Here is a 27720-nt window from a genome sequence, read left to right on the forward strand (position 1 = left end):
TCATGCAAAGAAGCTCGGTCCGGGGCGGGGGGGACGACCGATAACTCGGCAGAGGAGGGGTCTGCAGGGCAACGCGGCCACGCTGTATAGTTCAAACCAGTTTTGCAGAAGATCAGTCGAATAAGACCCTGGTCGGGTCCAATTTAGACTAACGAGAAACCCCCAGGGATCTGCAAGCTGCTTGCAGGTAAAGAGAGATGAATCAGGAGGGGTCCGATGGACATCGCTCAGGAACCCAAAGCGGCTCCCGGAGTTTCTCCTTTTGCTTTGCTGCAGGGAAACCTCTCACGGCCAGTCCTTTGGCTGGAGCGGAACAGCGGATCCCTGTAAATCCGGCTTTCCGTTGGTTTCCAGGTCGGGGAGTTTGAGGCAAGAGGCAGCTGCTTTTGTTTGGTTTTCCGTAGAGTTTTTTAACTTCTGAAATATTGTGCTTTAGACCCCGCTTGCTCTGATTAGGGAGGGAGGGAGAACACGAGGCCCAGGATCCTCTCTCTGGTATTATTTTCCCCGTCTTTCCTCCAAACCCCTTCAAGCCAGCTGGTTCCAGTGCTCTGCTTCCAAACAACCTCTTTGAAAACTGAATCAAGATGCAAATTTCAAGGTTATATAGGCCTTTTGTAATTGTTTGTTTTTTTTTTTTTTTTTTTTTTATGAAAAACTGGCTTGGCTTCCAAGTGCATGGGAGAGTTCAGTTCCCAGCGAGGGATTTCCCCTCGCGTGCCCCATCGGCGGCCCCGGGCCGGCAGCAGGAGCAGCGAGGCTGCGACTCCCACTCGGAGCATCCACTTCTCAGGGATCCCTCCCTCTGTGCTCTCTCCGCTTACTCTGTCTTGAATCTCATCTGCGCTTCCTGCCCAAGCTTTTTAGTATTCCCTTTTATTCCCTAAAAACTCCTTTTTAACCTTCACCAAGCCAGAAATGCATTTTGTTCTTTTCAGCTGTTGCCGTCCCCTGAAATTCTGCTGTTTCCTCCAGAGTTATAAAGGGGGAAAACCAGCTGGGAGACGCAGTTAAGACCTGAAAATGTCTGTCAGGCAGCGTTTTGCTGGTGGAAGGAGCACTGTACAAACAAGCTCAAGAGCATCCGTGTCTCTGCGCCGTTTTGGATCCTACAGCTGCTTTGATCTCCGTCCCAGACATGTGTCCTCTCCTGCCTGCAGACCCCAAACGTACATTTTCAGGAGGGAAGAGGGGAGAATGAAAAGAAACTGGATCTCCCAGACACTCTGTTTCATCCAAGAGTGTCTCCAGCGGAGCTTATGTCCCTCCTGCAGACCCCAAACTGTCTGACAGACACTCAGTAGGCAGAGACACGGGTGTTTCGAACCATCTCAAAAGGTCTTTGCTCTCGGCTGGTTGGGAAGGGAGACAAAAACCCCGTCCAAGACCTTTGCTTTCTCCTCTGCTTTGAGGTGAGGATGCTGGCACCACGGCGGTGGCCGCAGCGGGCAGACCCCTCTGGCTTTGCTTTTCTCCTGGCTGCGAGGACGGTCTCGTGGAGCTCAATCGCTGCAGGCAGCAACCACATGTGGAGATGCCCCTGTTGGCAAACAGGGCATGGGCTGGAGGGCAGGTAGGGATGGACTTCCAGGGTCACATCAACTGTCCGAAAGCAAACCAAAGCCTGGATTTATCTTTTCCACTTGGAAAAGGGGAAGCGAGTCGGTGGCGTGTCCTACCTCCCCAGCGGAGCTGCCCCAGCTTGAGCTGCGTGGTCTGGCCCATGGGTGCTCGGGGCTGCGTCCCAGCCCCAAAGCGTCGCCGCCATTGGAGCTGAGCTCCTGCTGGAGCTGCCTCCTGGGCACCTCCTCCAAAGGGTGTCCCCAGCCTGGGGAGGAAGAGGGGGGAGGAAGAAGACCCCACCCTGGGGATGCTGCTATGCTTTGGGTGTTTTGGGCTACATAGCCCAGCCCAGAGGTGACAGGGCCTTAAATGACAGTGCTGCCTGGTGCAGGAGCATTGGAGATACTGGTCCAAGAGCTGTGTACACCCCATCGTGCCCAAGGACAACCCTGAGAGAGGGGAAGAAAGCGCTCATTAGTGGTTTTCCTCCTGCACCTTCGCTGTTTGCTTTCCAGCTGGGCTCTCCTGGGTGCCCATGCCAGCGCTGATGTGCCTGGGTAGGTGCTGGGGACGCTAAATGGTGTGACCGGGTGCCCCAGCACTGGCTGGTGCCCTGTGGCATCACAGCAGCCTCCTGCGTGCTGTGGGCACCAGCCCCACTCTCCACCACCCCGGGGCTGGCATCTCTGCAGGGGTGGCAGCTGAGCAGAGGTGGTGGTACCCAGCTGGAGGTGGCAGCTGAGCAGACATAACACCCAAGCTTAGGTGACGTCTGAGATGAGGTAGTGCCCAAGCAGAGGTGGCACTTGCATAGAAGTGGCACCCAGGGGGAGGTGGCAACCAAATAGAGGTGGCACCTGAGTGGACCTGCCACCAGAGCAGCCACGGCCAGAGATGGCACCCCACAACCATCAGTGACGCCGTGCAGACCTTCCGTCCCCAAGCCCCCATCAGGGAGGGGTGTCCCCAGGGGACCCCAGCAGGGTGGCAGGGAGAAGACCAGGGTTCTGCCGTGGGGTTGTTGTTCCCAGCCATCACAGCCCCGCTGGGAAGCCGATCCCTAAAGGGTGCCGCCGCCGTGCGAAGGCTGTCCCCTCTCCCGTCCTGCTGTACCTCCTACAAGTTTCTCTCGTCCCTCCCACTCCCTCCCAATGCTCGCCTTCTGTCAGGGAGCCGGGAAAGGCTGGGGATAAGGAAAGGGCTCTGCGAGCGAGGCTACCAGTCTGGCTGGCTGCCTCCCGCGGATGCTCGGGGCCGGGGAGCGGGGCAGCCGGCGCTCCCATGGACCTCCCCAGCGGGATGCTCCTCGCCTGCTCCCTCTGCCTCCTGCCCGGTAAGCGCCCGCTCCCCCTCCTGCGCCCACCCCAATTCCCCAGGCGAGAGGAAAGGAACCGGGAATAACTTTTGCTTATCTGGGAAAGGTGCTGGAGAAAGCCCAGGGTTAATAAGGCTGCCGGAAAAGTCTTCCAGGGAGCAGGAGGGAGGGAGCGAGGCCGGCGCCTCCGAGGCAGGCGAAGGGGAGTTGAAAGGGATGGAGATCTTTGATGGGCTCCCAGGAACGAGCGGGCAGCGCGGCGAGCTCCCGGCCCCCTTCCTCGGCTGGGCTGCACTTGGGGCGGGATTAGTTAGTGCTTTACTGTAGCACCAGATGGCGGGGAAGGAAAAAAAAGCCCTCCCAAAATAAAGTCAGGCCCTTTTACCTAGAGTTAACTTTTGTGACCCACAGGTGGTTTGTCCCGTTGCACCGCAGGGGGCTGCGCAAAACAAAATTGCTTGGGGTTAAATAAGTTAGAAGAGGTTTTAGGGAAGCGTTTGGTTTCAGGAGGCGAGCCTGCAGCTTCCCCCGTACGGCTCAGTGCCTGCGGGACGAGCCCAGCCGGGGACTGGCGCGGCAGGGGGGGGTTATGCCTCTTGCTGGCCCCTGGCCGGCGCGCTTGGGCTCGCTTCTCGCAGAAGGAGACTCCCCGGCAGCGGTCGGTTTTGCGGCAGTTACATCTGGCATCCTCCCGCACGCAGCCCAGGCTCGGAGCAGCCAGGCTGGGACTGCTCCGTGCTGTAAATGGGGGAAAAAAGGGCTTTTCCTTGCTACCAGAAGCGCTGCCACCGGCTCACGCCTCCCCGCCAGCCGGCAGCGCTTCTCCCACTGCAAACGTTTCTAAACAGTCCGATAGAAAAGCACGCTGGGGTTTCAGTTTGTTGGGGGGGTTTTGTTTGGTTTTGTTTTTGTTTTTTTTTTAACTTCTTTTATGTTTTGTTTTTTTCCCCTTTCTAATTGCACTGTTGCTCGATCCTTTAAAGCCAGCCGCAGCGGAGCTGCCTTTCTTTGCTTAATAGGGAACATGTGTCCGCTCCCTGCATGGCGGCGGGGCGCGGGGCTGCCTGCGTGGAGCTGCCGTGGCCCATCGCGCCGGCACCGGGACGGCGGCCGCGGCCCCGGCCCTGCCTACGTGGGCGACCGAGCCCGGGGGGCCATCTGCCCTCGTGGAGCTATGTCGGGTATTGCAGAGCGTAGCTGGGGGATGTGGCAAATCGGCAACTCCGCCTCGGGCTGAACAGAAATCCTCCACCCGGGTGTCCCTGCCCACGGGTGTCCCTGCCCACGGGGGTTTCTGTGCCTCAGTGTCCCTGCCCACGGGGGTTTCTGTCCCTGGGTGTCCCTGCCCATGGGGGTTTCTTTCCATGGGTGTCCCTGCCCATGGGTGTCCCTGCCCACGGGGGTTTCTGTGCCTTGGTGTCCCTGCCCACCAGGGTTTCTGCCCACGGGTGTCCCTCCCCATGAGTGTCCCTGTACATGGGGGTTTCTTTCCATGGGTGTCCCTGCCCATGGGTGTCCCTGCCTACCGGTTTTCCCTGACCATGGGTGTCCCTGCCCACAGGTGTTTCTTTCCATGGGTGTCCCTGCCCACGGGGGTTTCTGTCCCTGGGTGTCCCTGCCCATGGGGGTTTCTTTCCATGGGTGTCCCTGCCTACCGGTTTTCCCTGACCATGGGTGTCCCTGCCCACAGGTGTTTCTTTCCATGGGTGTCCCTGCCCACGGGGGTTTCTGTCCCTCAGTGTCCCTGCCCACGGGGGTTTCTGTCCCTGGGTGTCCCTGCCCATGGGTGTCCCTGCCCACGGGTGTCTCTGTGCCTCAGTGTCCTTGCCCATGGGTGTCCCTGCCCACGGGGGTTTCTGTGCCTTGGTGTCCCTGCCCACCAGGGTTTCTGCCCACGGGTGTCCCTCCCCATGAGTGTCCCTGCACATGGGGGTTTCTTTCCATGGGTGTCCCTGCCCATGGGTGTCCCTGCCTACCGGTTTTCCCTGACCATGGGTGTCCCTGCCCACGGGGGTTTCTGCCCATGGGTGTCCCTGCCCACGAGTGTCTCTGCCCACGGATGATGTCCCTGCCCACAGGGGTTTCTGCCCACGGGGGTTTCTGCCCATGAGGGTTCCTGCCCATGGGGGTTTCTGTCTGCGCCTGGAAGGGGCCAGCGATGGCAGCGCTGCTGCAGCAAACATGAGCCGTGTGCCAGCGGGAAGGGTTAATGCTCCCAGCGCTCCATGGTTGTCTCGGGACTGGGGTGCGTTGTGGCTATTGGTCGATACATTTTGCTGAGGACTGATGCTGGCTGTTCGCCATCCGGACCAAAAGCAAGTTTGTGCGATGTGTGGGACGCGCAGGGCCCTGGGCTGAGCTGAGGATGCCGGGTTGGGATGTGCATCCTTGGGAACCGTCCCTTCGCCGTGTGGGCAGAGCTGGCTGTCCTGGTACGTGCCCTCAGGTGCTTTGCCTGAGGGAAACCCCCCTCCTGGCTTTCTCCAGCGGCCCCGGGGCAACCTCCTGCACTCGGCCTCTGTCCCCGCTCTTGCATCGTCCCACAGGTTGGGAGTCCCCGAAGGCACCGTGGCACCTCTGGCGCTTCCTTGGCTATTACTTGCCACCAGCAATAGAGCCATGGAGGAGGCAGGCAATGCCAATGCCTGGCAGCAAGTCCCCTTCCAGCTGTCACCTTGCAGGGCCAGGGACCCCAGCACCATGCCTCTGGGCACAGCCCATCCTGGGGACAACCCAAGGTGTCCCTAAACTTCGGATCAGGCCAGCTCCTCTTCCCCAAGGCTTTGGCGCAAGCAGGTCTGGGCCAAAAAGGGGAGAGCACAGGCAAGGGCTGCTGGCCCACGGCTTGTTGAAATAAATGCTTTCAGTAGCCACGGATTGTAGGGTGCTCGTTGACACTGTGTGCTGGCAGGGAATCTGCGACTTCCAGAAGGATCCGGGGAGGATGTGCTGAGATGCAATATTTTCCCTTGTGTCAGACCATGCATCTCTTTTCCTTCACTGGATTGGTTTTCCAGAGAAGGCAGTCAGCTCCTTCCCTCTCTAAAGGGGCACCAAATGGTAAAACTTGCTCCATGGGGCATCTTTGAGATTGTCCAGGTGGGTTCCCAAGGGACCCTCCAATCCAATCCAATGGTGGGTACTTAATTTTGGGTGGCTGCACAGCCCCAGCAGTGGGGCTGAGGGAACCCACCTCCCCACCTACCAGTTGTCCATCCACAGGCCAAGGCTTGGTCAGGGCAGATCTATTCAACAACCCCCCCTGAGGTTCATGGGGCCCTCAGAAGCCAACAATCCCCATACCCCCCCCAAGCTGATCACTTTCCTGGCATCTCCATGGGAAAGGGGCAATCAGAGACCTGCCACTATTTATTCTTGATGCCGTTTGCGTTATGGCTAACGAATGAACTGCAAAAGAAGAACCAACACATTCCTTAGGGCTGCAAAACATGGCCAACAAACGGCTCCTCCCCGGCTTTTGGGGGGCCAGAATGCTGGAATTATGGAAGCACAAGGTACTTGTGTAGCTAACGCCCCGGGGCTGTTTGTCAGAGATTTTGTGGGTAACCAGGAATGTTACAAGACACGAGCCGGCGATGACTGATCCTCTGTTCATCCTCAGTATTCCCTGGCTCCCCATCCACTGCTGCAGCAGCCACCAAACCCCGGGTTGTTTCCTAATAGCTGATGACAAACGCTGGCTTTGAGATAGCGACCTGAAGAGGAATTTGGTGCTTTCAACATCTCATTTGGCAAAGAGCGCTTGGTGGGAGTTAAAGCTAGAAGGAAGCGCAAGGACATGTAGCCCACCCTGCTCCTTCTCGGGGCCTGCTAGCTTTTGCCCAAATGCCCTATATCAAGCTTAAAGTTTTCTAGGTAAGGTAAATATTTCAATCCTAAGAAAAGAAAAAGTAATGTGCATGGCAGATGGGTTGCAGAGGAGCATCCAATGGCACCGAAGCCCAGAGCCCAGCGTTGGGTGGCCAGTGGCATCCCCAGGGATGCTGAGGATGCAGGGGTTGCAGTGACGATGGTCCACGGACCCGCTGCCCCGTCACAGACGTCACCTCTCCTGCATGGGCTCCTGTGACGAGAGAGGAAGAGGGAGTGAGAACAGCAAGGCAAGTTTCAAAATGCCAGACCAAGCTGCTTGACCCCGGCACACTCCAGGTTTTTGGCAGATGTGAGCTTTCCCCTGGCCACGCGCTCCGGGGCTCCTCCAGCGAGCAGCTCGCTCGTCCCTGCAAGAGAGCAGGAGCCCATCGCGGCGCATGCTCTTCTCATGTCCCATCCGTACCCTTTTCCTCAGGTCACCTGCAGTGCCCCCAAATCCCATATCTCTTCCCGCGCTGCCCCTGGGGACCCGCAGCAGCCCAGCAGCAGGCAAACTGCCTTTGCCCTTGGGAATTGTGTAGAAGAGCCAGTGCGGATCCGGACATAGGTTCCCATGGGCCCGATTCAGCCACAGCCTTTGAGATGCTTCTCCCACCCGTGTCCTGCAGCGTGGCAGCTCGGCCTCTTTCTAAAAACACTGTCCCGAGCTGTGGGAGTGCCAGGAGCCAGCGAAACAGCCTGGGTTTGCGTGATGCAGTCAGAAACATTGACTGTATTTTCCTCACAGTCAAAAAAAAAAAATGGAAAAAAAAGGAAATTCTTCCGGCAGCTCCACTGCCCGGCTTGCATCTCCTGAAATTGTAAGGGTCTGGAGCAAAGGTAAGGAGTTAAAGCCCCAAACCTCTCATGGCAGCAAGAAGCAGCCTTGGGGCATCACGGCAAGCACTGACATGCTGCGTTACGGCACCTTCCCGGGGTCCCTTTGCCGGCAGTGAATCCTGCTGCCCGCCTGGAGGATGCAGGCAGGAGGCACGGACAGAGGTACGGGCAGGAGCACGGTGCTGAGGCCCCGGGAGCATCCCCCTCCCGAAGGTTTCCCTTACAGGGAGGACTTATTTTTATTCTTTTTGGCAGAAAAGGTGGGTTTTATTCCCAGTATTGTTCCCCAAATGTGCTTTGGGTGTTTTTTTTCTTTTCAATATTTGATCTGACAAGAATCAAAATTTTGGACTCGACAGAAGCTCCAGTTCGGAAAGGAGGTATTTGAGGCTTCCTGCCTTGGCTGCATCGCAAGCAAAACATGTGGCTTTCGGCCACTTATTTATGACAGTGATGTCACTCCTGACAAGAAAATGAGACTCAGTTCTTCGGATTGCTAAATCTCCTGACAGCCTCTCAAAAAGCTCCCATTAGTTTATGCCAGTTTAAATATTCTCCAATTTTTTTTATGTTTTTTCTTTCTGCCTCGAATGCACCCACATCTGTCGGCTTTCTGAAATTCCTCCCCTCTGCCATCCATTGCCTGGAAACTTTTTTTTCCAGATCATTTTGTTTTTCCAGCCCCATCGCCTCCCCCGGTTGCCGCTACCTGCCACAAGTGGGATGCTCCGGCACCGGTGAGCGGCACGAGCAGCTCGCAGCACTTCTCCCAGTTCAGAGACTTTGCACTTAATGAAGAATTCGTGCTATTTATTTGGGGGGTTATGTTGCTTTTCGCGACCGGCCTGGCTGCCTTTTGCAGGAGGCTACAGCTGCACAACGGGGTCTTAAAGCAAGGAGCCATGGGATGGGGATCCCCAACTTGTCCCAGCGTTCCCGCTCCCCAAAAACCCCTGCTTGCAGTTCCGCAGTGCAAAATCAGAGAAAACTCTGCTGAATGCAAAAAAAATCAGAGGAAAACCCGTCACATCTTCTCTGACGCTTGCTCTGCGCTCAAGTGATGAGGATGCCTCTGCATTACCTGCAATTGAACCTTCCTTGAAATACTTCAAAAACCCCCTCTCCAAAAGACCTCCCCGCCTCTTCCAGCGAGGTGCGGGGTGTCACCCCGACTCGCCGGTGGCAGTGACGTGACACCCCAGGGTGCTCCCAGCCCCCCACAACCTCCCCTCCTCCCCGTGCCCATCGCTCCTCTCAGTGGCCGGTCCTGGCCTCCGTTTCTCCACTGGGTAATAGTTAACTCAGAGGAGGTTTTAATTTGTTTTGTAATGTTAAATAAGGTCAATCTACCACAAAATGTGCTGGCTCTCATCCTCCCCATCTCCTTTTTTTCCCCCCCTGCTTTCTAGAATTTCTTTTTGTAGGATCTTAAAGCTCCTTACCTCAGCTCTCCTTGGCGAGACTCTCCAGTTCTTTGCTTAGGGAGCCAACATTGCAGATTTGCTCCTTTGACTGAAAAAAATCAGGTTTATCCCTAACATTCCTACCTATGGAAACACTTTCCACCCTGAGTTTTTCTGCCTGGGAAGTGGCATTCCCAGCACCTCCTGTTGACAATGCCTTTATACTCCTATAAATACCAAACGTGACCCTTCTGCTGCTTTTAAAGCGATCCTTACTAGGAACGCCAGGATCTTTTATTTGCAACCGCAGCCACTTTCTGCCCGAAGACGAACAAAGAGCTGGGATATCCCGGCTATTGCATATCCTTCCCTACAGTACAGTCTCCCGTGCAGTTGCTCCTTGCTGGGACCCGGGCAGTGTCCCTCTGTGCTTAAGCAAATCCATGGGGAAAATAATAGCGTAAATTAAAAACAAGCTGTTGCACCCATGGAGGGTTTGAAAGTGGTGCTGCTCCGAGGCAAAGCGTACGTGCCTCTGAATAAAGGTATGCACTAGGTGTTGGGGGCTGATACCTGCTGGCTATGGGGCATGGACCACGGGACGTGGGACATGGGTGGCTGCAGCTTTTTTTGGCCACCATTAATAGAGGTAACGCAGTGCCGGAGCCCCTCGGCACAGGTAGCGCTCTTCCCCCCTGCCTGGGGGTGGTCTTTGCCCCCAGCCAATTTCTCCATCGAATGCACGCGGGGGGGATGTGGGCACAATTCGTGGCAGCTCCCACAGCCATGGATAGGCAAAGGGGTTTCTCCAGCAGCCCTGAGACAGACCAGTCCTGGGGAGACTGACTTGACGCCCCTGTCTGCACACCCTGCTGCTGGGTCCAGCTCCTGGCAGAGCGGGGAGCTGCCAGACCCATCCCCCAGGATTTGTTCCCCGGCGATCAACCTGCTCTTGAAGGTTGACCCCCGTGGACTGCAAGCACCAGGCTCCCCGGAGCTGGGATGTTGTGGACAAGGATCCTGCTCCCGCTGTCCTGCGGCAAGGGACACCCTCCAGAGCAACCCTGGGGAGAGGACTAAGCCCAAAAGTCACCCCATCCGGGTCTGAGAATCCATCCTTTGGGACATGCCTCTCCAGAGCCACTTCTCCCTTGCAAACCCCCCGGTGACACCGGTTTTTGCTTGCAGGGGAAAAGTGAACCCCAACTTTGGTTCTTTGGTACTGTAAAACCCTCAGGGGGTGGCCCGTGAGGACAGCTGGGGTGGGTGACTGGCTCCTGACCGGGCACATCTGGTATGGCCACACATTTCCTATGTACCCGCAGCCCGTGGTCCCTGCTGGTGTGCGTGGTGACATGGTGGTGGCTATCTCCACCACAAGCAGCTGCTGCTCCACAGCTGGAGGAGCAAAGTGTTGCAGAGCAGCGTCACCCATCCCAGGGGGCTTGAGGAGATGTCAGAGGGGAGGACAGTGGTCTTCCCTCCCCATGCCCGTTCTGGTAGCCCAGCCTTCAGCTGATTCACTCTTACAGTGGCCGAGAGGAAAAATACTTTTTCCTTTCTGACCCATAAACACACTTTTGCTTTGGTAGCAGCAGTGGGCACCAGGTCAGCAGCTCCAAGGAGCATGTTGGTGCCTACCAGGGTGAAGGCCCTTCGCAGGTGTGCTGGGGAAGTGGGCTGCCCTCCAGGGCTTGTGCAGCTGTGGCCTCTCAACCCTGATTGAACCTGCTTAAAGCTGCAGCCCTGGGGCTAGCTGCTCCTTGTGGGCTCGGTGCTGGAGAGAGGAGAGCTGGGTGGCTGCAGGTGAGGTGGGGCTGGTGGGCTTTGGGTCTCACAGCCTCCTGTCCACCACGGCTGGCTATGGGGATGCTGTGCCACAGAGCTGCTGGGATGGGGCAAAACCACCCCTGTCTTGCCTAGGGCCCTCCTGGGCAGGCTGTGTGTTTTGGGGGAGCAGCATTCCCAGAACGGTTGAGGTTGGAGGCACCTCTGGAGATCATCTAGTCTGAGCCCTGCTCAAGCAGGGTCACCTGGAGCGGGTTGTCCTGGACTGTGTCTAGTTGGGGTTTGAATATTTCCATGGGTGGAGACTGCACAGCCTGTTGGGGTGGCCTGTTCAGTGTTTGACCACCCTCACAGTAAAAAAAAAAAGGTCTTTTCTCCTACCATCCAGCACCTTGGCTGATGGGATCCTTCTTTTCTCTTCCCAGGGTTCAGTGACACCTTCAACATTGACACCAAGAGGCCCAAAATCATAGCTGGCTCTAAGGAAGCCTATTTTGGCTACACAGTGCAGCAGCATGACATCGGGGGGAAGAAATGGTAAGTGACCTCCGTACCAGACTCTGAAAAGGAAGGGATCTAACACAGCCTACCCAAAACCCTGAATGTCTTCTCCTGCTCCATACAACCGCAAGTTTGGGGTGGGCAGTGCTCCAGCTTGAAGGGAAACCAAGTTTGTTCTTGGTGATGCCAAGATGAAACTCTGGTGCAAAGCCATCCTGGGCAAAGTAGAGAGTAGAAACCCTCTTCCCTTCAAAACAAGGAGTTTGACATGAGGGATAAGTGTGTATTTTGTATTTGACAAGCGTGTGCGTGTTGACAGTGCTGTGCTCCTGGGTCCTGCCCGGCTGCCTCGCGGTGGCAGGTGCCGTGCATGGGGCTTTGCTCCAGGCAGGTTCACGGTTCCCTGGGGCCCCTCAGCCTCCGACGCTTGCTGGAAACCCATCTGAGTTTTGGACTGAGGCCATCCTATTTTATAAAGTTTCCACCAAAGAGCCGTGGTCTGCAGAAGCGCTCAGACCTGCCTGCGTCTGTCACGAGTGCAAGATGAGACTCGGATGGGCTTTGTTCGGGTTTTGGGTTTCGCAGCAGGTTTTGCTCCTCGCCAGGGCTGATCCCTGCTGGGGATCCCACACAGATGTTGGCAGAGACCCTTGGTGCTCCCTAGGAGCACATCTGGATGCTGGGAAGCTCAAAAGCCCACTGAACTCCCTAAACCTTGATTACTGCAGAGCTGAAGGATCTGCCCCACGGGTGGATGATGGCCAGGCTTAAGGCAGCAAGCACAGGTATAAATAATGCAGATGGATACCTTTGAAATTCAAAATTTGGGCCTGTGCTGCCTTTGCATGATCTTTGCTGGTGCTGGACGGTAGTGTGGGGTCAGACCCCGTCCTGTGCCCTCAAGCCAAGCTGATGTTTCACTGCAAGGAGGAACAGCGTGGTTTGGCTTTACCCTTGGTCTCCCCAGCTGCCATCAGCATGGCCTGAAACCTCCCCGCTTCCCTTCTGTTTAGTCGAGGGTCGGGGCCAGCCGCCCAGGCACGCTGTGGTGAACCTTTCTGCTGGCTCCAGGCCCTGGTTTCCCACAGGATTGCCTGCTTTTCCCAAAGAGTACTGTGCCCCCAGTTAGTGGGGTGATGCAGATGCTGTGGTCCCTGTGCTGTATCGGGGCTCTGGTGCTCCCAGCGGCATCCCGGGGATGGTTCCACTCACTGGGTCACCGTTTCCTTCTGCTGTCCAGCAGAGACCCAAGTTAATATTAGTAAAACTTTGAGTGGTGGGATAAGGTTCAGGTTTCCGCTGGAAGTGTGTGCTCTGAGACAGGCTGGGAAGGGAGGGGGGTTGCCTGGGGTGCAGCCCGTGAAGCCGCCTCTGCCCCATCACAGAGATGGGTCCTGAGCAGATATTTTAGCAGCCAGTATCCCTGCTGAAGTTCAGAGACTCACACCTGCGTGGTGGTAATGAGCTTTTCCACTGCTTCAGCTCAAGACCAAGTGCTGGGCTGCTCGCGGTCGGGCTGAGTCTCCCCAGCAGCGTGACCGTGCCTGGTACCAGAGCATCCTCACATCCCCGTGGTCCATGAGCAGGTTTGCATGCAGCAGCGGTGGAGCTTTCTCCCAGAGCTAACTCGCCGTGTCAGGGACCGGGTGGTCTCTTGGGATCCTTTTCATCCTCGTTGTCCATGAACCTGTGCTATGGGATTGTTTCCCAACCAGACAGCTTATAGTTAACAAGCCAGAAATCTCTGGCATGGGACACAGCCCGCCACCCTTTCTTTGCTTGAGAACGTGCGGATATTTACCCAAAGAAATGATTTTTTGGGGGGTAAAGAATTTTGGGCAGCCTGACAGCACAGTTGCTTCTGGCCAAAGCTACTGGAGCACAGCATAAACACGGCTGTTGAGTAGTTCCAGCAAATTCCTGCAACGTCCCCTGCTCAAGACCTGGGTGGGGATGGCTGATGTTAACAGATGAAGTTGCTTTGCTTGGCATGAAGTCTTTCATCCTCATATCCCTCCAGGTGATGCTGGGCAGCACCATGTGCTTAACTTCTAAGGGAATATGAGCCTGGCCCAGCGTCTCCATCCTTTACCTGCTCACGGGCAGGTCTGTGAGATGGTGGGATGGGGGCCATGCTCTGCAGGGTGGTTGACCTGATGCTTCAAAACAAGTGAGCTTTTCATTTGCCCAGACCTCTGCTGTGAAATATTTTATACCAGGAATGGATCCAAAACACCAAAAATGTGGTGATGTGTGCTGGGCCCTGTAAGAGGCTGTGGCTCCGCAGAGGTGCCTACCAGGTCAGGGCTAAGCTCAGGAAAGGCTGTTCGGAGATAGTGATTCTCCGAAGGGGATAAAGAGCAGGAACCGAGTGTCTCTGCCATCACATTCCTCCCTGCCTCTGCTTCTGGATAGTATCCCTTTTCCTTATCTCATTTCATCCTAAACATGCCAAAAATCTCCCCTTGGAGGACACTACTGTAACCAGGTACGAATGGCCTTGCTCCACCATGCTCCTTAAATGACAAAATGGCATCAGTAGGTGCAGGCGACAGGAAGCCCTCCTGGAGCCACGGCTGAGCCTTGCTCCAGGGAAGGACCCTCCTCGCCTATCCCTGGGCAGGAGATGCGGGACATGGATGTGGCCGAGCCCGGCCCATCCTGCAGAGGTCCTGGCCAAGGCATTGATACACATGTGCGATTCCCCCCCTGCCCCTCGGGATTTGGATTCCCTGCCAGGCAGGGAGGGCAGGAGTAGCTAAACCGTTGGGTGTTCAGTGCCTGCCTGGGCTGGTTTTGCTGATCTGCAGAGATTTCTGCCCAAAGTAAGCTCTCAGAGGGAGAGGCCCTGCAGACATTGGTGGAAAACACTTTTTTTTTTTTTTAAATACATTTTTCAGCCCAGTAGATGCTGTTTTGCTGTGTAGCTATAGACGCTGTTTTAGGCATGATCCTGGCTGCACCCTGGCAGAGGAACTGCAATTTCAATGCTATTTGGAGCCTCTTAGGCTTTTTTCTCATATCTTTGAGCTGCCACCATCACTGATGGGGTGGTCAAGGGCTGGCTTCCCTGGGGACCAGGGAAGGGAGAATTTTGCCTCCTTTCCCAGCAGGACATTGGGCCAAAGACCAGCTCTGGCTCATTCTGGCCCTTCTCACATCTCTCCTGCCAACATTAGGCAGGACACAGCTGTAGTTTTCTCCTCTGTCGGTTCCTCTGCATGAAAAAAATGGATGTTATCTGCACAGAATGAGTGTACATATATACATAAGTACAGCGTGTATTTGAATATGCAATTATGTAGTATAAAATGTCTATTAAATATGCGTACACAGTTAAAAATGAAGCCACCATGACTCACTCTGGTTAAAGGATAAATGACTGAACAAACAAAACATCTATAGTATAACCCAAGGACGTACGGAGAGAGCAGGATAATAACTGTGCCGAGCCTCGGCCAACCCCAGGAGCTGGCAGGAGGCAGAAGAAATGGAGATGCTAAGATGAAACCAGTTGCTGGTAAGGCAGAAGCCAGATGAGTATCCTTCAATACGATCCCAGAGGAGTTCAACAAAAAATCCACTGAAATGCAGGAGAGTTCAGAGAAACTAAATGGTTATCTCAGAAACAGGGCTCGTACAGGAGCGATGGTTATAACAACGTGCAGAGACCCGGCTGCCAAATACTGAATGTGGAATCTGAGGACTTTGGCACCTATCCTTCAGTCTGAGTCTTCTAATGCTGCTTTTGGCTCATGTGGATGGTTTTAGAAGGGTTTCAAAGCAGCTTTTATATATATGTGTGTGTGTAGAGGCGTATTTGAGCGTAAACAAACATATATAACATTCTCTAGGTATATTTTTAGTTGTGACTATTTCTCTTTTTCGAACCTTTCAGGGAGGGAGACAGATCACTTGCACATGGGGGCTGTAACTGCAACCCTGATAGTGGAAAATCTGTGAGGAAAGAATTCAGATTATTAAACTCCGGGGGGGGTGGGGGGGGGTGGGGAACAACGCTTGGGTATATACTGCTCGAAAAGCTCATCTATTTGTGGGGTGGCTCTTCTCTGCTCACCGTCTTCCTGAGCAGGGAATGGCTTTCAGAACTCCCTCTCAACGCTTTCCCCCACTTTTTTCATCAAGCTGCAGGTGCAACCCAAGTGCCTTCTCCAAGTCTGCGAATGGAAAAAATGACAGCAGGTTCCCGAAACTCACCCTTAAAGCGTGACGTAGTTTTATACCTCAGCAGCCGGGCAGCCTTCCTGGTGCGGGCAGGGCAAGCGGTGCCCGGCGTTACGGGATCTGAGCATCCCCAGTCCCCAGGACTGGGCATCTCAGGTAAAACAGGGGATACAGTGCTCGGGATAAAGTGGCACGGCAGGAGCTTCGGTAGAAGGAGAGGAGCTACTGTACGTGCAGAGGTGATTGTGGTGGTGGCCTGAAGGGGTGGCTTGGCTTGGAGCTGTTCCTCTGCCTCAAGGTCATACTTCGGTTCATGCCGTTCTGGCGGTATTTAAGGTATGAATTGTGTGAGTTCAGGCACATTTGTTGCTGTGGATGGATTTATTTGGGCAGAATACTTGTGTTCAAATGTGGAAAGAGTTTTCACAAATGCACGTGGGAGTTATGTCCCTCAGACATGGAAGCTCCCATCCCCGTGTGCGCTCTCCTCATACTGCACATGGAAGTTTGTGGTGAACACAAACTGGAATTACCTTGAGCTTGGGAACAAAATATCTTTAGGGATCCAAAATTGGGTAAAAAATGGGGAAAAAAGTTTCCTCCATCTTTCATCTCACCTCTCCCAATTGCTTTTCCTGATTGCCGCCCATCATCCCATGAGCAGGAGCTGTGCCATTCCCTAGGGAAGGGCAGGAGGACCCATTCCCTCCTCCCACGTGTACATGGGAGGACACACCAACCACCGCCCTTCACTTTCCATTGCCACCAGACACCCCAGTACAGAAGCAGGAGAAGGAAAGGGGCCCGGGGGGTGGGTTGTGCCCCCATGGAGCAGATGGCAGCAGCCGTGACGCTCCATGCAGCGAGTGCCGGGATTGCTGCCCCACGCCGGCTTCTGTCTGCGGATTGAAAGCTTCCAGCTATGCAAAAAATGAAGCTTGAGTAGAACTGGCTGTGGAAGGAAAGCGCTGGGAATAAACATCCATTAGCCTTCAGAAGCCATAAAAATAATAAATATAGCATTCCCAAGCTGGCTGAGGCCAGGGCTTCGCTGATGCTGCTGGCAAGGTGGCAGGGCTGGGGAGTGGGTCCGCGGCCAGATGGGCTTCAAGGGCTGTGGGTCTAGTATTTGGGGTGCTGGATGCTCTCTCCCTCTTGAACTCATGTCTCACACTGTCCCTGCCCTGCTTTGCACCAAAGGGATGCTGTGAAGCCTCGGTGCAGGGTTTGGCCCCTTTGGGCTCCCCTGCGCACAGTTCCCCACCGTCCTCCAAGGGCTCGTCCTTGCAAGGTCCCCCCCTCCCAAGGGTGCCTGGAGGGGGGCAGCCCTGAGCCCCCATCCCCGTGGCTGCTCCAGGCACAGACATGACGTTTCCAGTCTGAGCGCGGCCAAAGGGAAAAGGAGGAGGGGGAAGAGAGAAAAATCTGCTTGGTGGATTTAAAGCTATAATTGTGCTGATCTGGAAAAACAGTTAAAGGGTTTGCTATTTCCCTACTACTGCGAGAGGCTTTCTTGGCTGCAATTCTCCTGTGGTTTGGCCAGTACCCGAGCTCTTGGAATTATTTTGGTGAAAGGGTACATAACTGCAAAGCATTCCTCCGGCGCGGGGATAATGTCTGCTCCCAGCTCTCCCTCCCACCGCGCCGGGGCTGCAGGCATGGGCTGGCCGCAGGGTGCGGGGTGCTGTAGCGGCCCACCCTATCTCCCGTGTTCAGGGGTTGTTCCTTTTTTGGCACATTATGGCTTCTTTTTTCCCCCAGAAAATCCCATAGGCTCTGTTGTTAGCATCGCTGGGCTCCTTGGGGCTGCTCCGCAGTTTGGTCTATCCCTGCCTGGCACCTTCCCCAGGCGCCTTGGAGGACACGGGACAGCTGATAGCCCTGGGCCAGATCTTCTCTGCCATGAAGCACTGTGGTTATCACAGACGGCAGCGTCAGTTTGCATCAGCTGCAAGGTTAGGCCCTTTCATTTCTTTATTTTATTTTTTTTTTAAAAAGCAGTTGGTCTAATCGGAAAAGGAGATGTGGTCTCGTGTTACTCGCTGTAGGGCTCGCAGAAGAGAGGGGCTCGTGGGAGGACGTCCCCTCGCAGACAGACCTGGGCTGTGTTCCACTGACACGCTCTTTCAGCCTGCTACCAAACAAAAAGAGGAAGGAAAACATCTGCTGCCCTGTCCAGCAGGGGGGGAAAAAAAAAGGCAAAACTGCACTTGGTATTTTTTTCCACGAGGGAACCAACGGGAGGCACGTGCAGGAATGGGGATTTGGGCTGCACGACAAACCGGCCAGCGGATGCCCCACAGCTTCTGGCCTCCTGAGCATCCCCGCATCTCCGTCTTGCCTTCCCCGCCTTGACAGCCTGAAAACTCCCTCTGCCCCAACCCTGCAGGTTTACCCAGGGCTTTCCAAACTGCTGTGGCAGGAGCAGCATTCCCTTACCTACCTTTGCTTGCCATGATGCACGGGCGGGCTTCCCTCTCTGAGCTGCACCAGGAATTTTAGGAAGATACAGAAGAGGTCCATCAAGCACGAGCTTTCGCAGCCAGGCCCTTGTCGTATAGAGGAAAATTGTCTCCTCGGTGTTTGTGTTGTGGGGTTTTTTTGTTTGTTTTGTTTTTTTTTTTAAAGCATCCTCATTGCATGATAGCGTTAGCATTTGGGTGCAGCACTAAGACCCCAGCACCCCTCCCACAGTGAGCCCGGGGCAGGCTGGAGGTGGACGGACACCAAGTCCTGCCTGTGCCACCACACTACGTGTGTGCTGCAAAACACCTATAGCCTCATTTATGAAGATCTCTACGGAGGAAGGGGGTCTTGCTCCTTCCCATCCCAAGTTGCTCACTCAAATAAAGGCCTTTGCAATCACATCTTCATTATTTAGGGTTAGGGGCTTGGTGCCCTGGTCTCAGAGCACCGAAAGGCAGCTGTGATATTGGAGCTGGTGGCTCAATGGTGCCTCCAACGCAGACATGCATGGGTAGGGAACCTCCCCCAGATGCTGTTGGCTGGTGATGATGGGTGTCTGGGGAAAGCAAGAGGCACCTGGTGAGAACCAGAGTCACAGATCAACGTTTGCTTTGGAAACCTCCAGAAGAAAGCCAGAGATCACACGAGTCCTGCTGGACACGTGCAGCCGGCAGAGAGCATCGGCCGGCAGCTCCAAACGCGGCAGTGGAAACCCCTGGCCGGGCCAAGAGTCGCTGACGGGCCTGGGCTGTAAACACCTCTTTATTACAATATCCCTAAGTAAAAGGGAAAAAATTACACCAGGAAAAATAAGAAAGTATCATTACTGTTGACCACAATATTCTGCAAGTTCCTCAGACATGTTTTGCAACACGCCCCTCAGCTGCTATTTTAAGGAAGAGTGCCGGTAATTTTGCCTACGGGGGTGGCTGTGTGATGGCTGCAGCAGCATGCGGCGCTCGGACCCGGCTTGCCTCCGTCTCCGAGTCCCGGGTCCCCTCGGGGCTGTTCCCGTGACGTGGCCGCTCGGCGTGGGGGGGAGATGACCCGCGGGGCCCTGCCCGGCCCTCGGGAGGGGTTTGCAGACGCGCTGTGGGAACGGGCTGTGTAATTAGGAGCATCCATTCCCGGCTGGACCCGACGCGCGGAACAGCTGGGTAAATTACGGTTGTGTTTATGTTTCGTTTTGCAATGAGAGGGTTTGTCATAAAGCAGAGAGAACATTGATCAGCCTTTAAAAAAAAAAAAAAAAACAAAAACACAACAGCCGAAGGTGCTTGTGCGCGTCAGTGGGAGACAGACAGCATCCCGCAGGCACTCCTGGAGCAGGAGGGGACAGGGATGGGGACGAAGCTCATGCCCAGGAGCGGGTCTGAGCCTGGACCTGGTCACCTGTGCTGGGCACTGTGGCGTCAGTGGGACCCAAAGCTCAAAACAAGGATGCACTATGTCTCGTGAGAAATCCCCTAAAACACACCAAACGTGGGGATGGAGCACTGCGACTGCTCTGTCGTTAGCCGGTTGTCTGTTAATTAGGGTGACATGGGGAGACTCGGGAGTCAGCGAGAGGGTCTAATGCCTCCACCAGGAATGATTTATCATCCTGAGAGATGATTTATCAGGTATTCAGCGGGCAAAACAGTCTTGCAAAGGGTGTAGCGCCCCCCCGCAATCGCTGCTAAATAACGAGCCCGAATGGCTGGTTGGTAACGAGCCGGCCCCGAGCCGGGTGCTGGAGAAGAGCCCCTCCAGAGCTGTGTGGAGGACGTGGGCCCAGCAGCAGCACTGGGGCTGCAGGTGGTCAGGAACGGATCGGGGCGAGATGGTGTTCCATGCAGGAGAGAAGGATGTGGGTGAAACCGCCACAGCCGGGAGGAGTATCCTCTCCTGGGTGGCAGCACCCATGGGATGATCCCTCGCCAAGGGCAATGGAAACCTGATGCAAACGATGTAAATACTTCCCTGCTGTATATACTGTAAATTCCCCCTGTAAATACTTTGCTCCTGCCTCGGTGCGCCGTGCTTCTTCAACACTGCTTTCCGAATGTCCCCAGTTGATCTCATTTAACACGCCGCTACCCCCTCGCACATCGGGGTGGCCTGTTGGTGCTCCCAGACCCGATGCCTCTCCTCGCCGCCAGCCTGTGCTCCTCTCCCAGGCACCCCAAGCTCCCCCCCTGGCTGTCCCCAGCCCACGGGGCTGCCCCATGGAGAGACCCAAAGCATCGCTTCATCATCTTCTGACGTCTCTGCTGCACCTCCCCAGGCTTCGGGCAGTGCTAAGGGGTGGATCTGGGTTCAATAATGCAATTGTCATCAACTCCAGCTCCCTCAGTGAGACCGTGCTGGAGGTCACCCGGCCACAGCTCTTTGTCCCAGGTGTGTTTTCGTGGTGGCCTTTGGTCACCAACACATGGGTCTTGTCCACTCATGGGGAGCAGAACTGGCCGGGACAGCAGTCTGCCCGCTGCTGCCCATGCAGTGTGATGGGGTCATCACCATCACTGGAGCCGTCCTGCAGCGCCTGTGCTCCTCAGCGGAGCTGCCTCGTATTTAAAGATGCAAAAATCACCACAGAAAGCTGCTGTCAGACCAAAGACCCATTTTCAGGTCCCACATCCTCCTGTGCCACCATCTCTTTGACTCCTCTGCCGTTTCTGCCTCTCCTTGGACTCCCACTAGGTATTTTTTTCCACCGTTGCCAATGCGGAGAAAAACATTTCAAAGTCCATTCCTCTGCCACGCTCCCTCCAAGGAGCCCCAGTCCCATTTAAAGTTTTCCACAGCTGAACTTTCCCTTTCCTGAACCTCCTTAATCGCTTCTTCATCCAGTTCCATCTTGAATAAATTAACTGCAAGTGAATTTGCCTTGCAGGAGATTAAGTGTCCCATTGATTGAAAAATCCTGTGAAAAGCATAGTTGCTTCTCCATTCCTCCCTAATCCCCACATTCCCGGATCACCAGCTAGACATACCTTCCTTTCCTGATTTCTTTCCATTTAACCAAAATATCTTAAGGCCCAAAATGAGCTTTGCAACCTCTCCGCAACGTACCCAGGGAGCCTGCTGTGCCGGGGAGGGTTATTCCCTTAAAAAGTCAGGAATTTGCTGGATGCAAAAAAAAAAAACCTGAGGGGTCTCAGGGGTGTGGGATCATCGTGTGTATGGGGCAAGGGGCTGAGCGGCGTCCGGGTGACGATGATGGTTAATGCAGCCCTGGCAGGGGAAAGCGCAGGTAAAAACCAACAGAGCTTTAGGGGCAATAGGCAGAATTTAAAAATTATGCAATAGCGAATAATAAATGAAGTTAAAAAGGGGTCAAGTAAATGAAACAGAAGCAGAGCCAGGTCTGTCGGAGGTTTGATGGCGGTGGTACGCTCCTCCGGGAGGGGATGCTGGGGACGGGCACGTCCCCTTCGTTCAGGGCAGGAGCTGGCAGGTACATCCAAATGGCCACGAATTTTTAAGTGTTGAACTCTGTGACAAATTTCCCAGGGAAATGCTGGCTCCTCCACCGCCTGATGCCTTCAAATCAGGGATGGAGGTTTTTCCGGGAGAAGTGCTCCAGCCAAACATCATTTCTTGGGTTTAGTAGCGAGACAACTGGCAGGAATTCATTTCTGTGACACAGGGAATTTCGCCGGATAGTGTTTTGACTATGGGAAAGAAAAAATACCCCAATATCGGTACCGAGCATCTGTGACTGTTTCAGACACTGGAGCACGGCAGCGCTCCAGGCTTTATGTTGCCCTGTCGTGCTAGAAGCACCGTGTGCTGTAATGAAATCATTTAAAATAGCACAAAAACCATGCAAATGGAGCTTGACACATCGATTTGATGTTTGCTGTGAGACTTGCCCGGGCTGCAGTGACGGAGGCAGCCGTCCCGTCCCCAGCCTGGGCGGCACACCGGGAAGCAGGACCCAGCACAGATGCGGATGCCGGCTTTGCTGGCAAAGCAGAGATTGGCTTTCCACTCCCCTCGCCGCACAGGCAGAGCGGAGGCTCCTCGGGTATTTCCACCAACAGCTTGGGTTTCCTTTTTTTTTTTTTTTTTTTTTCTTTTTTCCATTTTTTTTTGTTTTTTTCCCAGGATGAAAGTTAAAAATATGTCCTCAGACATGTCGCTCTGAGCAGTCTGCGCTTTTCCCTTTGCTTTGCTTTTGTTTTGCCCATAAGGAGCACATGAAAAGGAAGGCGAGGGCGGGCTTGTTTGGTTCTTATTTTCTTTTAAAGCTTCATTTATTAGCCAAGCCGTGACGCGAGGGCCTGCCGCTTCCCTCTTTGCAGAGGGCTTTGCTTGTTTAGCATCAGGCTGGGGCCGGGGGCGGGGGGGGATTGCACCCCTCCAGGGAGGGCAAGGGGGGGAGATTTGGGGTGCCCCAAGGGTGCGTGGGGAGGGGGAAAGCCGGGACGGAGCAAAGGATGGCTCCCTGCGGCAGCAGGATGCTCCGATTGGATTTGGGTGATTTGGGTTGGCATTTTATTTTTTTTTTTTTTTTAAAGATAAAAAAAACAACAACATTTAGAGCGCAGGTTTGCAAACCGCAAAGGAAGAGGTTTGTAAGCAACCTGTGAGTCGGGCAGCACCTCCGAGAGCCGGCTTCAGGGAACACTTCGCGCGTCCCTGCAACCGGCACCTTTCAAACAGCTGGAAAAGGCTTTTCCCCCGCTGCCAAGTTTCCATGAGAATTTGACAGCCTCAGCTAATGAATCGTTTAGATTTAACCGAAAAGGGAAAACAATGCCATTGTCTTTGGGGAAACAAAAAATTCTGTTTTCATGAGCTTCACAACTCCTCTGCCTTCGTGGCAGCGTCTGTAAATATTTGGGCTTTCTTTGAGCTTCCAGCCCTGACGTCGGGCTGGGGAGTCGGGGGATGGATGGTTTGCCCTCGTCATCGTCTCGCCTTTGAAAGCGATGCTTCGACCTAAGGACCACTGGTGTCGGGGAATATTTATTAATGGCTAGCGTGATAGTATTAATATGTGAGTACTAATCAATGGGAAAGTCTCAGCTGGGTTTTTCCTGCTGGGGGGGTAATCAAGGTGTGTGTGGGGGGGATCAAAGTGGAGCTGCTGTGAGAATTTCATGTTAAATTCTGTCTGTGTTAAATTCTTCTATTGGAATTGAAGAATTTAAAAATGAGAACGTTGCCCCCGGAGCTGCCGCAACCTTTATTTCTTTTCATCCGCAAGGTCTTTTTCTCTCCCCCTCCCGCGCCCTTTCACCACATTTCACATCTTCCGCCTTCCCCCCCGTCCCCGACCACAAGCAAATGGGCATCGGTAGCACGGCAGAGGCTGAGGGACACGAGCAAACTTCTTGTACAGGTCAGGGAGAAGGTACGAGATTCCCCTGAGCTCCTGGATGCTATTGAGGACAGTTCCAGATGGTTATTATTTTCCCCTAATTAATCTCCTTGTTAGCAATGAAGCTGTAAGACAGGAAGTATTTCCATGAGAATCCTTAAATGCCGCTTAGATTTTGGAGGTTTTTAATTTGGTGAGCAATTCCACTTTATAGCGATGGAATAAAAGAATGAGTGTTCAGTGTCTTTGTAGAAGCAGCATTTAAAAAAAAAAAAATTAAAAAATTACCATTTCTGGTCTAACAGGGAACATCTGTGCCGGGGACGGTCGCTTTGCCAGCTGCTGGGTAGGGCGGTGGAGAACAAAAGAGGTCCTGTTTATCTGCCGATCCGGACTTAGACGGTTGTATCCACCGATAGGATTTTGAAAGCAGAAAAGCAACGGTGCAGATTTTATTTTGGGCTAACGCATTGGGAGCAGAAGATGCCAACAACCCGTGGTTCGGAGTATTTTTGAACTAGCCTGGAAGGAACGGTCAAATTCCTCAGGTCCTGCTCCCTTCCTCCTTTGGTTTGCTGTTTTGTACTATTCTGGTCAAGTCCACAAGAAAAAGTGAGAAAAATGCTTGCGATGTCCCAGATGCATCCCAACCGGTGGCCCGCACCCTTGGTGGGTGTATGTGGGGGTTTTTTTATCAGCTGCTCTTATTTTAAAGAGAAGATAGATGCCCAACACCTTCACTCACTGCTGAGCTGGGGATCCAAACGTATGACTCCAGGCTGCTCGTACGTGAACAACCCAGGTTGGAGCAAAAAATCTGGAAATTCACTTTTTCAGCCTTTTAGTGGGGAAAAGCCCTGGTGGATCCCAGTGTGATTCGCGGTTGCTGCTATGCCAGCTCCTTGGTATTCCTTTGGGTATTGCTAGGCGGGACCCCTTCATACGCATCCATGTCCTGAAGACACTCCTAGCACGAAAAGGTTCCTCCCTTAAGCAGCAGTGAGAAGGGACACCTCTGTCCCCCGCTTCCCAGGGCCAGCTGTGGGGACCTCAGATGGATGCTGAGGGTTTCGGTGCCATCCTGGTGCTGGTGCCGGCCACGAGGCGAGGTGGTGGCAAGGGTCCCCTGCTCCTCCCCGCGCTGCCAGATGGTTTTGCAGACCTCGCTCGCTGCCAGGCATTCATTCGCCCCCGTTGCATCTGATGGCCATTACCTCCAAGCAGCAGTGAGTCATCGTCTCTGGCCTATTGCTGCCTGCTGTCATGGGAAGGGGAAGTCAAACCAGTGGTTTTGCTGCTTGCACTGAGTCAGGTCAGAGGAATGATGGCATCCCCACAGCAAGAGAGCCTCTCCTGACACCTCCTGACCCACGTACCAGGGGCTTGGGCTGGGAATCGTTTTATTCCCCTCTGGCAGTGGCTGTGGGTTTGCTTCCACGCTTCCCATCCAGCCTCCGGGCGCTGACAGACCCCTCTTTCCCGCAGGCTGGTGGTGGGAGCTCCCTACGAAACCAACGGCCAGCAGAAGACGGGAGACGTCTACAAGTGCCCAGTGACCAGCGACACCCACAGCAACTGCACCAAACTCAACCTAGGTACCGCACACCCGTGGGGCACTGGGCGGTTTTAACATCGTGCTTTTTATCACTGCTTCAGTCTGTAAAGATGCACCCTGTCGCGTTGTCCAGGTCGTCCCCAAAAACATAGGGACTGCGTGTTTTGGGAGGATTTTTAGATAGGGAATTATTTCAGGTGTTCACGTTACTTCTGGTGCGGAGCTTTAAGCAACGTTAGGGTAAACCAAGCAAATCAGAATAAATTAAAAGGTTATGTATTTTGATATAGCTTAAACTGGTTTATTAAATGACCAGGATAAACTTATCGGCAGATAATGGTCCCACTAGCAAATACCTGACTGCACATGGCCGTGTCTGTATTCCCTCTCCGGGGGATGCTTGGACGACGTGCCCACCACAGAAGGTTCCCTGGGCTCAGGCAAGCTTTGCTCCCAGCACCCAGCCTGCCCCCACAGCTGTGGTATTTGGGGAACTATCCCCCAGCCCCACCAGCCCCCGGCCCCATCACTGCCACCGCAGGAGGAGAGACCCTGGGGGTGCTCCAGGCCGGCGGACTTCTCAATCCCATCTCCCCAGATGGAGAGATTGGGCTCTTTCTCGGGGTTTCTCGGGCTGGTCCACCACCTACCATGCCAAGAGCACGGTATTGCGATACCAGGACATGCCCTCCCTGGGCTGGGGTACCGCAAAGCACAGCGGGACAAGTCCCCTTTGCTGCCCAAAGTGGGATGCCCGAGGGGCATGTCCCTGTCTCGGCAGGGAACGTGAGAGATGAGGACTTTCTCATGGTCCTGAAGAGCGTTGCTGGGATCTGGGGGCAAGGTCTAGAATTTTTTAACACTGGAGCATCTAGAGCGGCCGTTGTCACTTTATTTTTCATCATTATGTATCTGAACTGTCCTGGGTTTCTACCAGAGCTGATAAGAGAGGAGGAACTTTGGATCATCCACAATATTTGATTGATTGGCTCCATATCTTTCTTTTTAAAAAAAAACATTGCATTCTTTTTTCCTCTTTTTTTTTTTTTTTTGTTATTTGCTCTGAGAACCTTGAGATTCTTCAAGGAAATAAATCTCTTGTGTGTTTATATTTGAATCTTGCTAAAAAGCAATCTTTTTTTCCATTGGAAACGAGTTTCAGATGAAAAGATTGGTTCCGTGATTTTTTATTTTTTTTTTAATTTCCCCCACCACCACCACCATTAACTTGTCTAGTTAGCACATCCACTGAGGCCATTTGAGTAAAACCAGGCGCGGAGCTGCCCTGGGGGGATCACAGAAACATAGAATGGAGGGGGTTGGAGGGGGTCTCTGGAGATCATCTTGTCCAACCCCCTGCCAGAGCAGGTTCAGCTGGAGCAGGCGATGCCAAGCTGACAGCGAGCGTGCAGCAGGGACAGCCGTAGCGTGGAGAAGCAGGAGCTGCCATGGGACCGGGGCTCTGCCCTCCCCATGCCAAGCGGGCAGCGGATGCAGGAGCTGGCAGGGAGCATCCTGCTCCCCAGCGCAGAGCCGTGATTGCAAGCTGTAGCCTCCCTGGGTACCAGAGCAGGACAGCGGGGTGTCAGCATCTGCAGCCGGCATCCTGGAGGATCTACAACCCGGGCTAAAGCCCCTTTTTCTCTGGCTCTGCTGCGGCATGCGTGCAGACAGCGGGTCGGAGGAAGCTCAGGGTGCGTGGGTCGGGGGGGGACTGCAGCCGTCAGGTCCGAAGGGGAGAAGCGAGGGGTTGCCGGAGGCTCCTCAGCATCGGGCTGAGCTCCCTCGAGCTCCGGGTGGTGGATCCCGGTTTGCATTTGGGGTCTGAGCCCGCCCTCAGTTTAAACCTCAGCAAGAAACTTCCCAAGGCCATAGGCAAAGAAACCCCACACCCCAGTTTTACCATGAATTGCCCGATGTCCCCCCTTCTCAGTTTGCTTCTTGGGCAGAACAGCAAAAGGGGAGCCCTGGGTCACGGGGAGCTGCGTTGCCCAGAGCCCTGAAGTGGGGAGAGGGTGGCCGGCAGCTGGCACGGCTGGGCAGAGGCAGCTTGGATGCCCTCCTGGAGCTGAGCTGGAGGAGCGACGAGGTTCGGCAGCGTTTGTGTCACAGCTAAACCATATTAACGTTAGTGGAGAGCCAGGGCTGCCCTGGGGGCCGTTCCTGGTTCCTGGGCTGACATGGGAAACGAGAGCAAAAAATGCACTAAGATAAATCAGCCACCAAACGCCTGCTGGCCTGGCAATAAAAGACGAGATGCTGTACCTGCTCAGAGGGGTTTCTTCCTAAATATTGGCTGCGTAGAAGATGCTGTCTCTGACTCACAGCTTCATTCCCTAGCAGACTTTTCTCTTTGTTGGTTGAGAGAACGAAACCAGTTGTTGGTTGGTAAGAAAAAAAACCCCAAAATCTTGACAACTGTTTCCAAAAAAAACCCAAAAGCACAAAGTCTGCAGTGTAAGCAGGCCGAAATGGCTCTCCTCCAGCGTTCAGCTGGGTTCCCTCTTGCTCCAGAGATGCTGAGGGGGCCATGGGCTGGGTGGCGGGCATCCCCGCCTGGCGGCCGTCCCTAACCGCATCCTCTCCCCCAAGGACGGGTAACGCTCTCCAACGTCTCCGAGAGGAAGGACAACATGCGCCTCGGCCTCAGCCTGGCTACCAACCCCAAGGACAACAGCTTTCTGGTGAGGAACGGGGGTTTCGGCCGGGGAGGTCGCTGCAGGGTGCGTGTACACAGCGTGTAAAGGCATGCAAATGCCTTTATATATATATATTTATATATACATGCTGTCTGCACCGTGGGGCTCAGAACCCTTACCTTCCATGGGGAAAAAGATGCCAAAGGAGAGGACAGCCTTGCAAAGCAGCAATTAAAAAGTGGCAATTTTAAACTCGTCCCTAATGCTTGATTTTCCACCCC

At 54.3% G+C, this 27720-nt stretch overlaps 1 protein-coding gene across 2 annotated transcripts in view; it reads left to right on the top strand.

Moving 5' to 3' along the window:
• Nucleotides 1–2726: 2726 nt before the first annotated feature.
• Nucleotides 2727–27720, top strand: part of ITGA11 (integrin subunit alpha 11) — a 52062-nt gene continuing 27068 nt past the window's right edge. Inside the window, exons 1-4 of one of the 2 annotated variants that reach the window (XM_074601201.1) lie at nucleotides 2727–2896; nucleotides 11208–11319; nucleotides 24731–24840; nucleotides 27393–27484. In XM_074601201.1, coding sequence (XP_074457302.1) covers nucleotides 2845–2896; nucleotides 11208–11319; nucleotides 24731–24840; nucleotides 27393–27484 — 366 coding nt within the window. In that variant the 5' untranslated portion in view covers nucleotides 2727–2844. Of the gene's footprint in view, nucleotides 2897–11207; nucleotides 11320–23550; nucleotides 23794–24730; nucleotides 24841–27392; nucleotides 27485–27720 lie in introns of those variants that run through there. The other variant, XM_074601203.1, reaches the window with a different exon arrangement.

Source organism: Larus michahellis, chromosome 9 (assembly GCF_964199755.1).
Source record: "Larus michahellis chromosome 9, bLarMic1.1, whole genome shotgun sequence".
In the NCBI taxonomy this organism is placed as follows: Eukaryota; Metazoa; Chordata; class Aves; order Charadriiformes; family Laridae; genus Larus; species Larus michahellis.